At 39.2% G+C, this 15,846-nt stretch overlaps 1 protein-coding gene across 2 annotated transcripts in view; it reads right to left on the minus strand.

The window, feature by feature from the left end:
* The window catches only part of SF3B1 (splicing factor 3b subunit 1), a 60,752-nt gene that overhangs the window by 38,392 nt on the left and 6,514 nt on the right, over positions 1 to 15,846 (minus strand). For both annotated transcript variants that reach the window (XM_025912533.2, XM_086719214.1), the window contains exon 2: positions 2,341 to 2,518. In XM_025912533.2, coding sequence (XP_025768318.1) covers positions 2,341 to 2,368 — 28 coding nt within the window. In that variant the 5' untranslated portion in view covers positions 2,369 to 2,518. The remainder of the gene's footprint in view (positions 1 to 2,340; positions 2,519 to 15,846) is intronic.

The following is a 15,846-nucleotide window of genomic DNA, read 5'->3' on the forward strand; positions in this document are numbered from 1 at the left end:
ACCAATGACTTTCCTGAAGTGCAGAAGTAACTTGTTACCTGGGAGAAGGAGGAGGCACTCTGTAGTCACTGGAAAACCACGTCAAACCTAGATCAGTGTTTAAAGCCTTCTTGAATTTGATGCTTACCTGACATTTTTTCCTTTCAGCCCAGAAAATTTCTAATATGTTACTAAGTCTTGCCACCTACCTCAGCCAAACAGATGCATCCAAACCTACTCAATCAAAGGTCAGTTTAAGTAACCGCATTCTGTGAAACTTTTAATATTTCCAGCATAATCTCTCAATAAATGTTTAATATTCAGTACCCATTAGGCACTAGATACGGGGATACGAAGGTACATTTCCTATACACAACAATCTCAAAGTAGAAGAAAAAAATCTTAACCCAATATTCTAATATTTATAAAGTGCTACAGTAGCATCAAAATGAAAACAAAAACAAAAGCCCCACCAAGAATTCTGCTCCAGATTATCAGAGATGACTTATCAAGGGAAAAGAGATGCACGATAAAGAACTACGGTTGTCAAGGTAAATGTCATAAGGGAGTAAGAAACTATGTAAATATTGTATTTCCAGTAAACATTTATCATCTTCAGTGTCATACAGTGATGGAAAATGTCTTGTACACAGTGCTCTCATGTTACCTGAACACTCCTATACTTTCTTTACAGCATCAGTTATTTCATATTCACAGTACAGTCCCAAATAAAATGACAAAAATTTGGCCAATGAATTTCAATCTTCTGCAGATCAAAGCTTTTAACTGGGTTTCAAACAATGCAGGAAAACTGATCAGAATTTTCATTTTCCTGTCTAAAAGTATCTTATGATAAGGATACCAAAAAACAAAGCCACAAAATGCCCAAAATGAACAACCTACTCCTGAAGGAACAAGAATAGCACCATCTTTACATTTTCTAATTATTTTGCAAAAAGTATGTCTGAGTTAGTTTAAAGAAAAAGTGCCTAAAAACACTTGAGTTAAAACAGTGTATAAATCCTAAATACCTACCATCAATAAGAGGAATATTTAAAGTCATTGCCAATTGATTAGCATGTTTTAGAAGTTGCAGAAAGCTGGACTTCGGTTCTGGTGGGTAACAACTATTTGATATCATTCACGTTCTGGTCCCAACCAACCTTTCCAGATCCATGGACATTTTTCCCCTCCTTGAACTCTCTTTCCCTGCCACAGTCCACTACTCAAACAAACTTTCATGACTCCCTGCCTCCTTACAAGATGTCTCTCAGACTCAAATGTCCTCCCCTAATTTAAAACGCACTTTTTTACCAGGGACACGTCACCTCCTCTATGAAACAGTCCTAAGCATAAATTAATCACTCCGTTACCCAAGATCCCAGAACATGTTGCTTGTATTTCTATTTAAGCATTCATTTGCCTCATAAAAGGATGAAAACGTACACACATCTGTTTCCCTACTAGACTGTAAAACTTTTGACGGCCTTAGTCTTGGTTACTCCATTATACTGAGCCAGGCACTTGGAAACGACGAGTGAAATAACCGATTCTCTTGGAAGCCTCGTGTTTGATAAACACTTCAGATTTCACGTTAGAAACCAAGGAATGCAGTCCCAAATTCCCACGCCTCATCTTTTCTGAAGTGACCCTATTACCTGCCATTTCTGAATATTCCCTAAAGGACTCCAGCCTATTCTCAACATTTTCCTAGCTTTATATTCTCCATCTTTCATAAAATGATCACCTACCTCGAAAGCTTTGGCCATTAATATAAATGTGCCTTTCCCGCTTCCACCAATAATCCAGTCTCCAAAGAAAAAGACCAATATACCACAAATATTCCCAAATCACTTCGTACAAAAAACCCAAAGTATCTTTGACGCCTGAAGACACACAAATTAGCCAAAGTTAAGAGTAATGGTTAGGTTAAATTCGATTTGGGGGCCGCCCAAAAAGCGGCTGCCGTATTTCAGTGCTCTCCAGACTCATTTGCACAAACGGCCAATAGTTCTGAGAGGCGAGGGAGACTTTTTGCTTTCACGCCCGTTTCCCCGATCCCTTGCCCTGGACTACTCCTTAGCGATCCGTTTAAATGGGGCCTTCTGGTCAGAAAAGCGAAGCAACTCTGAAGGAGCAAGACCCAAACACGGAACAAAGCGCCTGCCGGCTGTGTTTAAGTAGGACGCCATTACGTGGGGCAGTGGCCTGCGCCGCTTGTGCGAATAAGACGACCAAGGCCCCCAAGCGCGGGCTCGGCACCCTACAAAAGAAACCACACGACGAGACAAAGCCTAGGAAAACTGACTCTTGGCTGGCTAGGCAGCAGAGAAGACACATAACTAGGGAAAGACGGCTTACCTTCGTGAGTCTTCGCGATCTTCGCCATTTTGTCCACTCGAACACACAGACGGAACTGGCGCTCCCAAGAACTTCCGCTCGCTGCCGCTGCCACGGAGAAAAATAGCTGGGAGATACTCTCTGCGCATGCGCCAAGCGGGAGCGCGCTCCGTTGGGCGACACGTGACAGAGTAGCCACCTAGAAGGAACAGAGAAATGCATTGTGGGGGTGGGGGAGGAGCTAATGTTGGGCCGGAGGCGGTTTTCGTGGTGACCGAGAAAATGGCCTCGCGGCCCATAATGTCTTTAAGGGAGTAAGTTTGCCCTGGAGGAAGGTGGATTACGCGAGAACAGTGTACAGTAAGAAACACTACGGATTTCATGGCTGGGAGAAACTTCAGACCTCCAATTTATTTTCTCCAAATAGACCGGAAGGTGTCTTGGTGCAAGACAAAAGCTTTCCTTAGCATCTGTCTCTCAGCTGTTGCAGTGGTTAGCTGTAGAAACAGTCCTATAAGCAGTCACATCCTACGTGCTGAAATTCAAGATTTTCCTTCAAAAAAAAAAATTACCATCTGGGTAGGAGTTTCATTTACAACATTGTATTTCCAAGCACTGTTTACCTTACAAACAACCTAGTAGACAAGTTGTTGCTAATCCCATTTAAGAAATAAGAGAAAAACTAGGGCGGGGGTATATATAAATTGTGCAAGGTCACACAGTTGCTAAATTACACAGCAGGAACTTTGCCACCCTAAAAAGCCTTTTAACTTTATAGGTTCTTAGAAAACCACTGATCATCAGCATTAACACTTATGAAATGCCTCTCTTAATCCTAAATGTCATTCTGAAATCAGGAACTTTTAAAAGATCAGAATATGGCTTTTTCTTTTTCTGACAGCTCATAAAGGTTCTATTGTTGGTATTATATTGGTTTTTCACTCTTTGTGTAAAGGGTGATTATCTTAATTTAAATCCAAGTTAGTTAACATATAGTATAATAATAATTTCAAGGAACAGAATTTAGTAATTCATCACATATAACACCCAGTGCTCATCCCAACAAGTGTCCTCCTTAACGCCCCTCATCCCTTTAGCCCATCCCCCCACCCAACACCCTGCCAGCAACCCTCAGTTTGTTCTCTGTATTTAAAAGTCTCTTACAGTTGGTGACCTCTTTTTATATTATTTTTGATTCCCTTATGTTCTTATGTTTTGTATCTTAAATTTCACATATGTGAAATGAAATGATGTATTTGTCTTTCTCTGACTTATTTCGCTTAGCATAATATACTCTAGTTCCATCCACATTGTTGCAAATGGCAAGACTTCTTTTTGATTGCCGAGTAATATTCCATTGTGTGTGTGTGTGTGTGTGTGTGTGTGTGTGTGTGTGTGTGTGTGTGTGTCCCCCATATCTTCTTTATTCATTCATCAGTCAATGGCTATTTGGACTTTTCCCATACTTTGGCTATTGTCGATAGTGCTGCTATAAACATTGGGGGGCATGTGCCCCTTCAAATCAGCACTCCTATATCCTTTGGAAAAACACCTAGTAGTGCAATTGCTGGTCAAAGGGTAGTTCTATTTTTAATTTTTTGAGGAACTTCCATACTGTTTTCCAGAGTGGCTGTACCAGTTTGCATTCCCATGAACAATGTAAGAGGGTTCCCCTTTCTCCACATCCTCACCAACATCTGTTGTTGCCTGAGTTGTTAATTTTATGGCTGTCTTTTTCTTTTTTTTTTTTTTAATTTTTTTTTTTTACATTTATTTATTTTTGATAGAGACAGAGCACAAGTTGGGGAGGGGCAGAGAGAGAAGGAGACACAGAATCCGAAGCAGGCTCCAGGCTCCAAGCTGTCAGCACAGAGTCCAATGCAGGGCTCAAACCCACAAACCGTGAGATCACGGCCTGAGCCAAAGTTGGACGCTTAACCGACTGAACCACCCAGCCACTCCTATGGCTGTCTTTTTCTATGCATCATTACACTAGCATAACTTTGAAGTGTCAATGCAAGCCTTGGACTTTAGAAATGAAAAGAACATAACTTAGAAGGGAAGTGGGTACAGGAAGCAGCCTAAGAAAACAGGTAAGGATTAAGGTTAGAGCCTTCACAAAGAAAACAGTTTACCTGGCTGTGTGATAAGACTCACAACACAAATACTTAGTAGAAACTTCAGTAACAAATCAGTGAAAAAAATCAATCTGATGAGATAAAATTTTCAATTTTTAATTGTTTTAATTTAGGTTATAGTTGGGGGAAGAAGGGGATGAGAGAAAACATGTAGATTATTATACAAATTATTAATAAACTCTAGTTCTTGGATTGGTAGAGGGCCCACAGATATTACTTACATGGTTTATAACCTAAACATAGATTATACTTTTATATATACAAAATAACATGTTTTAAAATAATTAAAGGAGGGGTGCCTGGATGGCTCAGTCAGTTAAGCGTCCCACTTCAGCTTAGGTCGTGATCTTGTGGTTCGTGAGTTAGAGCCCTGCATGGGGCTCTGATAGCTCAGAGCCTGGAGTCTGCTTCAGATTCTGTCTCCCTCTCTCTCTCTGCCACTCTCCCTCTCATGCTCTGTCTCTCTCAAAAATAAAATTAAAAAAAGGTTTTTTTAATTTTAAATAATGAAAGGCAAAAAGAATGTGAAATAAGGAGTTACAGAAGGGTGTTATTATCCATCAAGAATCAACAATCTAAAAAACATCCATGTTGACAAAAAGAATCACAAAAACATTGCATTTCTTGGCTCTACTTTATAAAAAAAGATGAATATGTATACACAAGGAAATTACTGTCCCATAAAAATATATGCAAAGGAAATTCACTATAGTGTTAATAGTGGATGTTTATGAATGATGAAATTATGAATTATAAAAATAATTTTTAGTATTTTCCAGATATTCTGCCAAAAACACATATTATTTTTATAAACACACACAAGAAATGTGTTAAAGAAATGAAAAGCATCTGCAAAGTAAGTATCACATGTCCTTTGTCTTTCCAAGATAGAAGCTGCACCTGCTGGCCAGTTTGCATTATATGCGTATTTCTCTAGGTTCCTAGGTATTCGGTTACTTTAAAAAAAAAAATTTTTTTTAATGTTTATTATCTCTGAGACAGACAGAGCATGAGTGGGGGAGGGGCAGAGAGAGAGGGAGACAGAATCCAAAGCAGTCTCCAGGCTCTGAGCTGTCAGCACAGAACCCGACGCGGGGCTCGAACTCACAGACCGTGAGATCATGACCTGAGCCTAAGTTGGATGGTCAACTGACTGAGCCACCCAGGCGCCCCGGTATTCAGTTACTTTTGTAGGGCAAAGGCATATATAGGATAGTGAGACATGAGAAAATTTGCCAGAGTATCAAGGGAGATTCCCTTCTTTTAGTCTTCTTCCAAGGACTAATTACTCTTTTTTTTTTTAAGAATTTTTTTTTTTTCTCCCAACGTTTATTTTTATTTTTGGGACAGAGAGAGACAGAGCATGAACGGGGGAGGGGCAGAGAGAGAGGGAGACACAGAATCGGAAACAGGCTCCAGGCTCTGAGCCGTCAGCCCAGAGCCTGACGCGGGGCTCGAACTCACGGACCGTGAGATCGTGACCTGGCTGAAGTCGGACGCTTAACCGACTGCGCCACCCAGGCGCCCCTAATTACTCTTTAATAAAACAATGACTTGGACATTCAAACAATAAGTAACAGAGATTTTTCAATAAGTACTTTTTACTTTCCGTTTTCAATATTAACACATAATACTCAGATATCACTTAAAATACATTTCCTGCCCTTTTCTGGTGAAGTTTTTTTTCCAAAAGTTAGAAAAGGGATCTAGCTTTTATAATCTAAACAACTGACAGCGATGACATCCAATTAAAAGGAAAATCGATTCCTTTTCTAAGTATTTAAACAAAATTTTAATGTTTATTTTTGAGAGAGAGAGCACACACGCATGCACATACATATGGGGTAGGGGAAAGAGGGAGAGGGAGACAGAATCCAAAGCAGGCTCCTCGCTGTCAGCACAAAGCTGAACATGGGGCTCGAACCCACAACTGTGAGATCATGACCTGAGCCAAAGTCAGTCAACCAACCAAGCCATCCAGGTGCCCCTATTCCTTTTCTTTTCAGGTAAGCTCTATACCCAATGTGGGGCTTGAACTTAAGACCCTGAGATCAAGAGTTGCATGCTTTACTGATTGAGCCAGCCATGCACCCTCATTCCTTTTCTTATCAGGAGCACTTGGAGGCTGGCTTTTCTGAGTCTCAAAAAAAATACCGCAAAGCAACAAGCATACATATTTTTTCTGGACAAAAAACAAGATGTAACAGTTTTGCAGAATGTTAAATGCTAGATGTAATTTTCTCAAATTACCTTTGGGATAAAACTGTAAAGGCCTTGAAGTTCTATGCTATAGGAAAACCACTGACAGTTTATCCAGCCCATTTTTTCTGAGGTAAAAGAAGGACTTTCATGGATAAATGGCCCACAATCTTGATGTGCAGTGTTTCCTAGAAGTCTCCTATATCAAAGGAATATCAGACTCTACCTACTCCAAGCCAAAAATCCAAAAACTTCTATCTCCCTTTCAGTTATGCCTAAAATCCCAAAACTACCGAGTCTTATTTCTGAAATTTTAACGCATTACCCAGTTAAAAAAAAGATAACCTTGAGACGATGTTCTAAATATGTCTGTCAATGTGCCTGTCATGTCTAGCTTCAACTTAACTGACCAAATTCTCTGCTCAGGGAAACAGCACTGGCTTGTTCTCCTGGAAGAGATAGGTACCTGGCCAGCTACCTAGAACCTGGCCTAGAATACACGACATTCTACCCACAGAAAAAGAAGTTACTGGCTAGGCCAAGATTCCTTCTCTTGGAAATTTGAACTGGAAGTATGAAAGGAACTTGCTGGTTGCTATTGAAACAGAAAGAATCAAAGGAAAATGTCACCTGAATGACATAAGACTGAGGGATCATAAACTCCTGCTGCTCAAGTCCCCACAGCTACCCTAAATCCAGAACTATCTCCAGCTCCAACCTTCTAAAGGCCCATTCTTTAAATAATACTGATTTTCTTGAACTAGGGTAGATTTCTCTACCTTACAGCCTCACTAGAATAGAAGAGCAGTATTTTTAGTGTGAATTCATTAATTAGTTTATTTTTCTAGTTAAAGGTTAACTGAGAGCTCTTTTTGATTCATAATGCTGAAATATCTAGTTACAGCACATATAAATCAAGTCTGAGGAGGTGTCCCAAACAGCTAAGGGATTGTGGCACAGAAGCATTAGGTGCCTGGAATGCTGTGATGTCTTCTAATATGTGAATTTGGCTAAGCTACAGTCCCTAATTATTCAAATAAATACCAATTTATTTGCTATGAAAGCTTTTATAGATATGCTGAAAGTCCACAATAATTGACTTTAAGGAGACTGTCTTAGATAAGCTGGGTAGATCTAATTCAATCAGTTGAAAGGCCTTAACAGCAGAACTTAGGTTTCCCTGATGCAGAAGAAAATCTACCTGTGGATAGCAACTTCAGCCTCTGCTAGAAAGTTCCAGACTGCCCTTACTGATGGTCTGCCTTCAGATTTTGGACTTGCTTAGCCAGTGTCCACAATTGCATAAACCCAATTCCCTGCAGTAAATCTCTTAATATGTATCCCCTACTGGTGTCTCTCCAGTTAAAACCTGATTGATATAAATGCCAAAGGTAAATTTTACCATTCATTCGTTCAAAAAATATTTATTGAGGACCTATCAATAAATATTTAATGACCTAGTCTATACCAGCCATTATTTTATTTCATTTTATTTTCATTTCATTTCATTTTTAATTACGGAGCACATTGTATCCACAAAGAGTATGTACAATTTCCCATGCAGCTGCTATTACTCAAGAATATTATCAGTCTCTTGTGTGTTGACTCCAGTGTTCCTTGCATCAATTATAGCTCCACCAGTCATACTTGAAAATCCATGTTTTGAATTTTGTGTTAGTTATTCCCTTGTACTTCTTTATACTTTTACTACATATGTATGTAATCAAGTATACTTGTTTTTTTTTTAACTTTTATGTAAATGGAATCATCCTAGTTATAGTCTTCTATAACTTGTGTGTAGCTATCACTTGTTCCTTTTTTTTTATTCCAGTATAATTAACATACAGTGTTATATTAGTCTTAGGTGCACAATACAGTGATTCAACAATCTATACGTTACTCAGTGCTCATCACCATAACTGTACTCTTAATCCCCTTCACCTATTTCACCCATCACCCACCCACCTTCCCTCTGGTAGCCAGTTTGTTCTCTATATTTAAGAGTCTGTTTTTTTGTCTCTTTTTTCTTTGTTGGTTTCTTAAATTACATATATGAATGAGCTCATATGGTATTTGTCTTTCTCTGATTTATTTCATTTAGCATTATACCCTTTACATCTATCCATGTTGAAAATGGCAATATTTCATTCTTTTTATGGCTCAGTAATATTCCATTGTATACATGCACCATATCTTCTTTATCCATTCATCTATTGATAAGGGATGGACATTTGGGTTGCTTCCATATCTTGGCTATTGTAAATAATGCTGCAATGAACATAGGGATGCATATATCTTTTAGAATTGGTGTTTTCATATTCTTTGGGTAAATACCCAGTAATATAATTACCAGAGATTATTTTAGATGCTGGGAATACAATGTTGAACAAGACACTGTCCTCATGGAGCTTACATTATTTGAGGGACAGAGATTAAAAACTGTGTGTGTGTGTGTGTGTGTGTGTGTGTGTTGTATAATTTCAGGTACTGCCAAACACTATGAAGAAAAAGCAGTATTAAGGGAGAGTGGGCAGGATGGAGGATAGGATGGGGGCACCTAGCTGGCTCAGTCAGTGGAACATGCTACTCTTGATCTCAGGGTCATAAGTTTGAGCCCCACACTGGGCATAAAGATTACTTAACAACAACAACAAAAAAAATGTTTTTAAGGAAGAATAGGATGAACAGAAAAGGCAAGATCTCTGAGAGGATGACATTTGAATAGATATTTAAATGAAATAATGGAATGAGGATTGGGGAGAAGAGTAACATAGTAAGTGCAAATATGCCAAGGTCGGAATGAGCTTGGGGTTTGTGTCCAGAGTGAAGTAAGGGGGAGGGAGTAAAGAATGGCATGAGATGAGATGGTACCATAGATGCCTGGCAGTATTACATTGTTGAATGAATGAATGAATGAATGAATGAATGTTGAATGAAAATATCTTCCAAACTTTCCTGCTCTATACTGCCTCTGTTAGCTAATACAGAGACAGCAGCCACATAGTTTTTGCTACTGGATTCTTCATGATAGATGTACATAAGAGCAGAAAACATTGTCACTAATGATTCGCCTTAGGATGACTGTTGTCACTAACTAAACTAAGAAATTGGTAGGAGGAGAGGAAGGTGGTATATGAGGACCAGAGAAATAGGATTTGTGAAGGAGGGTTAGGAATTTTGGGCAGACTATGGCCCTTGGGTCAATGACAGGTGTTGTATAGTCAGCAGGTACCAGAGTCAACAAGTTGGCAATAGCAATAATAACAATAGCTACAGTACAAAGCCCACAGTTTTTGATGCCACCCAGAACTCAAAGAGACTTATTAAGCATAGTGCTTCCTTCTTAGTGGTAGGAGGTACAAGATGCAATAGTTGTCCTTTACTTTGGAGGGGATGTCCAGGCATGCCCCAGGCCACTATGTACCTAAAACAGTGGTTCTCAGATAGGAGTGATTTTGTCTTCCAGGTATACTTGGCAATGTCTAGAGACATTTTGGTTGTCACAACTCTATCCTCTTCCTAGAGGATCCTCCTTCCTATTCCCACCCCCATATCCTCTACTCTCTGTCACATGGTAAGTCCTCATCCGGTAAGACTGGCCCAGTGCCACCCCAGCCAGGAACCTCACCCTAGGATTGAGATATAGATTGTATGCTTTGATATTTCTGTGCCGTATTCCTGAAATACCACAGACATCTCTAAGTAATTACTTTGTGTTATCGTTGTTTCTGTGTCTATCTCCCTGAATTGGACTGTAACACCTAGAGCAACTTAAAGGGAGAGATTACTGGCATCTAGAGGTCAGGGATACTGCTCAAGTTGCACACGATGCTCTCCGAAACTAGAAATTTTCTGGCCTAGGATGTCAGTTGTGCCACAGTTGAGAAATCCTGCCCTAAAAATACCACCAATGGAGCAGACCCTTTCCTTTTTTTGGGTTTATCTTCCACCTTCTGGAGCATATATGTCTTTCAAGGCCTCCAAGTATTTACCACTTCCTGGTCATCTAGTCTTATTAACAGGATTAACATAATGCCATCAATATAGTGGGCCAATGTTTCACTGTATGTCCAGATGTCCATGTTGCTTAAGACTATATTATGATAGTTCTTATGACAGACTGCATTAGGGGGGAGTTAACATAATTCAGGGATAAAATTTAAAATGTATACTGTTGTCTACCCCAAGAGAATGCATACTGTTTAAATACTCCTTACTGTTAAGGATGGAAAACAACTCTTTCATCAGATCAATACTTGCCTACCATGTACTTGAGGTCATGTTAATCTCTTAATCCGCTCTAGAAACCACATCTGGCACAGCAACTGCAATTGAGGCTACTACCTGGTTGAATGTGATAATTCACTGTCATCCTAAGGACCTGTGTAGCCTTTGTAAGGGTCTGACGTCACTGTAAATATAATGTGGACCACCATCCTTGCATGCTTTAGGTCTTTAAGGCACTAATCTCTGCCATATTTCCTAGGATATAATAATGTTTTTTATTTCCTATCTTGGCAGGCTGTGGGGGGAGCTATTCAGTATCCTTCCCTGCTATGTTCTTATCCCATAGGCTCTGGAACCTATATGAGAGTTTGGCCAACTTCTAATTATGCTCATCACAATTATACTTTTGGCAACTTGGGAAATGACACTTGGCACTGTGAGCCAGACCTGGGCCAGGACATTTATGACCCTATATACCACCATTCTAAGAGAGGCCACTATGACACTTTGGGTATCAATGTCAACTTGGACATTTTGCCTACAGCCTTCAAAATATTTGGTTATTCCACTTTTCCCAATGTATAGTTTTGAGAGCAAATGATAGGTACCTTTGGAGAAGTACTAGGGGATTCATTAACACATACTATGGTGTTACACGGTCCTTCCTGAGGACCTAGTTTCACTTTCAATCACATGGTCTGAAATCAAACCGTTCTAAGATTAAAAACTAGCTCAGGTCTGAAAACTAAAGGAAAGGACCACTTTTTTTTTTCTTTCCTAACTGGAATAGCTGCCTTCAACCTCCTAAACATCCATCCTTGATTTCTCTTGGTTGTAATAAATTGAACAATACTTCTGTACACTGCCCATCAATTTGCCTCTAAGGAAATCCTACTGAATCAACCATCTAAATATCATTCCGCAGGTCAGGACCCTCCAGGCAGCCATTCTAACCTTGTGCTAATCATAATTCTGCCCACCTTCCTTCTGATAGTTAAACCTCACCAGGTGGCCTCTATTTGGGGATCCCATCATCCCCATTGCTATCATGGAACTCAGCTCTGTAACTTTATCTGCCACTATCTTCAGAGGCCTGTAAAGAACAGCCACCATAACTAACAGTGCTTTGCTGGGCCATATTGAATCTGGGGAAAACGAGAAAATCAGAAATATTGATCCTGTCTTTAAGATTTGGTATCTTGTTCATATGGATTTTTCTGCATTTTGATTTTTAATATTTTTTAATTTTAATATTTTTATATTATTTAATAATATATTTTAAATATTTTTGAGAGAGAGAGACAGAGAGAGAGACAGAGAGAATGAGCAGGGGAGGGGCAAAAAGGGAGGGGGACAGAGGATCGAAGCAGGCTCTGTGCTGACAGCACAAAGCCCAATGCAGGGCTTGAACTCAAAAACCACGAGATCATGACCTGAGCTTAAGTCAATTGCTTAACCAACTAAGCCACCCAGGTGCCCCTGCGTTAATTTTGATTTTTAAAAATGTATTAGAGGATTATTTATTTATATTGGTTACTGGACTTTTTAGTACTCTCTTAAATTTTGCACCTGAGGCAAGTACCTCATTCACTTCACCCTAGTCTCAGTCTTATTCAGTGATGCTGGTGCCTCTGTCACATTCCTTATTACTTTAGGAAACAGAGTATCCTCTGAGCCTTCCCATGGAACATAACTGCTGAGTTTTCCGGCCTTAGCATTGAATATCTACTCTAGCATAGCTACTTCTTTGAGTCTTTTGATCATCCCTTCATCCACCATATCCCACAGTAGTCCTGCCATTCCTGCCACTTAATGTGGGCCATTACTTTCTCTGAGTTTCTAAGAGCCATCCTAGTAGAATGTTAGCACTGCCTTTCCAGATTCTTGTCAGCGTATCATATCATGGGATGTCAGGGATTCATATCATGCTATCCAATGTTCTGCTATCTACCCCTGCCCCTTGATCTAGGACACTCAGAATTTAGTTCCTTATGCCGTCCTTCAGCTACGGATGATACCTATTGGCTTGGTCATTTAGCTCCTTTGAGGTGTCCCTTTCCATCCTTAACAGGTCCAGAATTTTCCTGGCCAGGTAGAGTATGATTTAACTGCAGCTACTGGTCTGGGATCCAGGATGGAAAGTAAGGAAAGTTCCTGAGCAGGGTACCTGTTGTCTTATAAGTCAGAGGTCTCTGTATATTCCTCAAGCAAAGACAGAGGACTAGTTTTTTTAACAGGGACTTGAATATATAAATGTTGATTCATTTTTGAGAGAGAGAAAGTTTGGGCGGGAGGAGGGGCAGAGAGAGAGGGGGGCAGAGGATCCAAAGCAGGCTCTGCAATGACAGCAGTAAACTGATGTGGGGCTCAAACTCATGAACCATGAATGAGATCATGACCTGAGCTGAAGTGGGACACTCAACCAACTCAGCCACCGAGGCACCCCTACCCAGAGATTCTTAAAGGGAAGACTATGTAAGAAGTAAATGTTGGCAAAAATTACACACTATAAAAATCACAAGTTATTCCAAAAAAGAAGGAAAGAGTTTAAGCATAAAGATGCTAATATGAATAAATACCACAAGTCCTGGTAAAGTTAGACTTTAACAAAAAGGAGAAAAGATGAAAGGAGGCCTACATAAAAAAATAAATCAGGAGCTTCTGGGTTGGTGAACACGTGGCCACTAGAGAGAGTGGCACACTCAGCATGGAAACCCTGATTCCCTTCCCACATACCTTGCCCTATGCAGTTCTTCCATCCAGCTGTTCCTGACATATCCTTTTATAACGAACTGGTACTCTAACAATGTACTGAGTAAAGATGCTGAGCAATGTGCAATATGCCTTGAAGAACTGCAGCAGGGTGATATTATAGCGTGATTGCCTTATCTATACATAAGGGTCTTGTTTGTAGATCTTAAAGGCTGCACCAATGGTTTGAGATAAACAGATCTTGTCCTGGGCAACCTTTAGATTAAACATCAGATTTCTTTTTTATAGATTTTGTTGTCTTTTGAAGATGCTTGAAAAAGTGAAAGGATATGAAGATCCGTTACTAGAAAAACAAAAACAAAAATGAAGGCATACTCAGCCGGAAATCTGAGGTCTCTAAGATTCAGCAATAGAGAGATGGACAAACATATAGAACAGAGTAATATGTATACAAAGTACACATGGGGATTTAGAAAATTCTGCACATCCCTTGATAGTCATCTACAAAGGTAATATTGATAAACATTTTGTATTCAGATGCCAATATTAACTGATTTAAAATTTCATTTGTTATTAAGTTCCCTAAAGCTGTGCAACTTCTTAGGTTTTGATTTTGTTTTTTAGTTTGGAGTCTGTTTTATTTCCCCAACATCAGGTTTCTGCACACCTCTTCTTAAATTGAAGACCACATAATTTACTTCTTATACCTTAATGTCGTACATGTGAACCCAATAAACGTAACCAAGCAGTAACACATTCTCTGAGTGTAGACCATAATCGCAGGTTTTTATTTTTTTCCCCCACGAGTGGAAAAAACACTTCTACATAAGAAAGTTAAAACGTTAATTTTTAAAATCACATATTTAACAATATCACAATGCAGTCCAAAGAGTAAATCAAGTGATATAATTACATTATAATTAATTAAATCTAAGATTATCTACTAAATTGCAACTTATTAAATATATTGTTTCCTCTTAAATGAAACTGCTAAACAGTTTGTCAGTAATGAATCATCTTGCAACTTTTTTTAAAGCTATGCAACTTTAAAAAAAATACAAATTACCAATTTTAAGTACTTCCAGCTACAATAACTTTGTTTTGACTGGTTATTTTTGTTTTCTCTTTTCATACGTTTTATTGTGCTTTGCAATCCCCAAGAAGTTTTCCCACATTTGGGTGGGGGGAAAAAGAAATTTAAAAAATTTTTATGTTTATTTTTTGATAGAGAGACAGAACATGAGCAGGGGGAGGGGAAGAGAGAGAGAGCAGGTACAGATACAGAATCTGAAGCAGGCTACAGGCTCTAAGCAGTCAGCACATAGCCTGACACGGGGCTGTAACTCACAAACAGTGAGATCATGACCTGAGCCAAAGTCAGAAGCTTAACCAACTGAGCCACCCAGACACCCCCCCCCACACACAAAAAAGAAATTTTTAAGTGGCAGAAACATAAAAATAGTGTAAGGAAAGCTAAACACTCAATGAGCTGAGGCTTTTGGCAAAATGTTAAAGAAAATACAAAGGCCTTTGTTTGGAGCAAGAATAATGAAATGAGTTCTGTTACCTCAGGTAGATGGCTCAATATAACAGAAGACAAAGTGCACTCCCTGATTCATTTGTTTCTTTCTTTTTTGTTAAGAAAAATAATCCCAAAGGTAAAAGGAAAAAAATATAAGAGGGAAATAGGCTTAATTTAAATGAAATAAGGTGACAGTACTAAGAGAGTAACTGATGGCTTTAAGTGAGGGAAGGTACCCTGGCCAAAACCAACCACATCCCAGGTGGCAAGAGAATTTGCTAATGTAACAAAAGCATCTTTAGGAGCAATCTCAACAAAATATACTACTTGTGGAGGACACAAGAGCTGAAAAATCTGAAACCCACATTCTACGCAAACTGACTAAAGAAATAATGTTTCAGGGGCACCTTGATGGCTCAGTTGGTTGAGTGTCCAACTTTGGCTCAGGTCATGATCTCACATTTCATGAGTTGCAGCCCCACGTCATGCTCACTGCTGTCAGACTGTCAGCACAAAGTTTCGATCCTCTGTTCCCCTCTCTGTGCCCCTTCCCCACTTGCGTTGTCCCAAAAATAAATATTTTTAAAAAGAAATAATGTTTCAAAAAAAAAGAAATAATGTTTAATACCAAAAAGAGAAGATAGGAGAATAGAAACTATGTCTCAGATTTTTAAAATGGTAATCCTAGTATATTTTGCCTATTGTTTTCATATATTATAGAAATACCAC

Source organism: Puma concolor, chromosome C1, assembly GCF_028749965.1.
Source record: "Puma concolor isolate L17-30 chromosome C1, mPumCon1.1.hap2, whole genome shotgun sequence".
In the NCBI taxonomy this organism is placed as follows: Eukaryota; Metazoa; Chordata; class Mammalia; order Carnivora; family Felidae; genus Puma; species Puma concolor.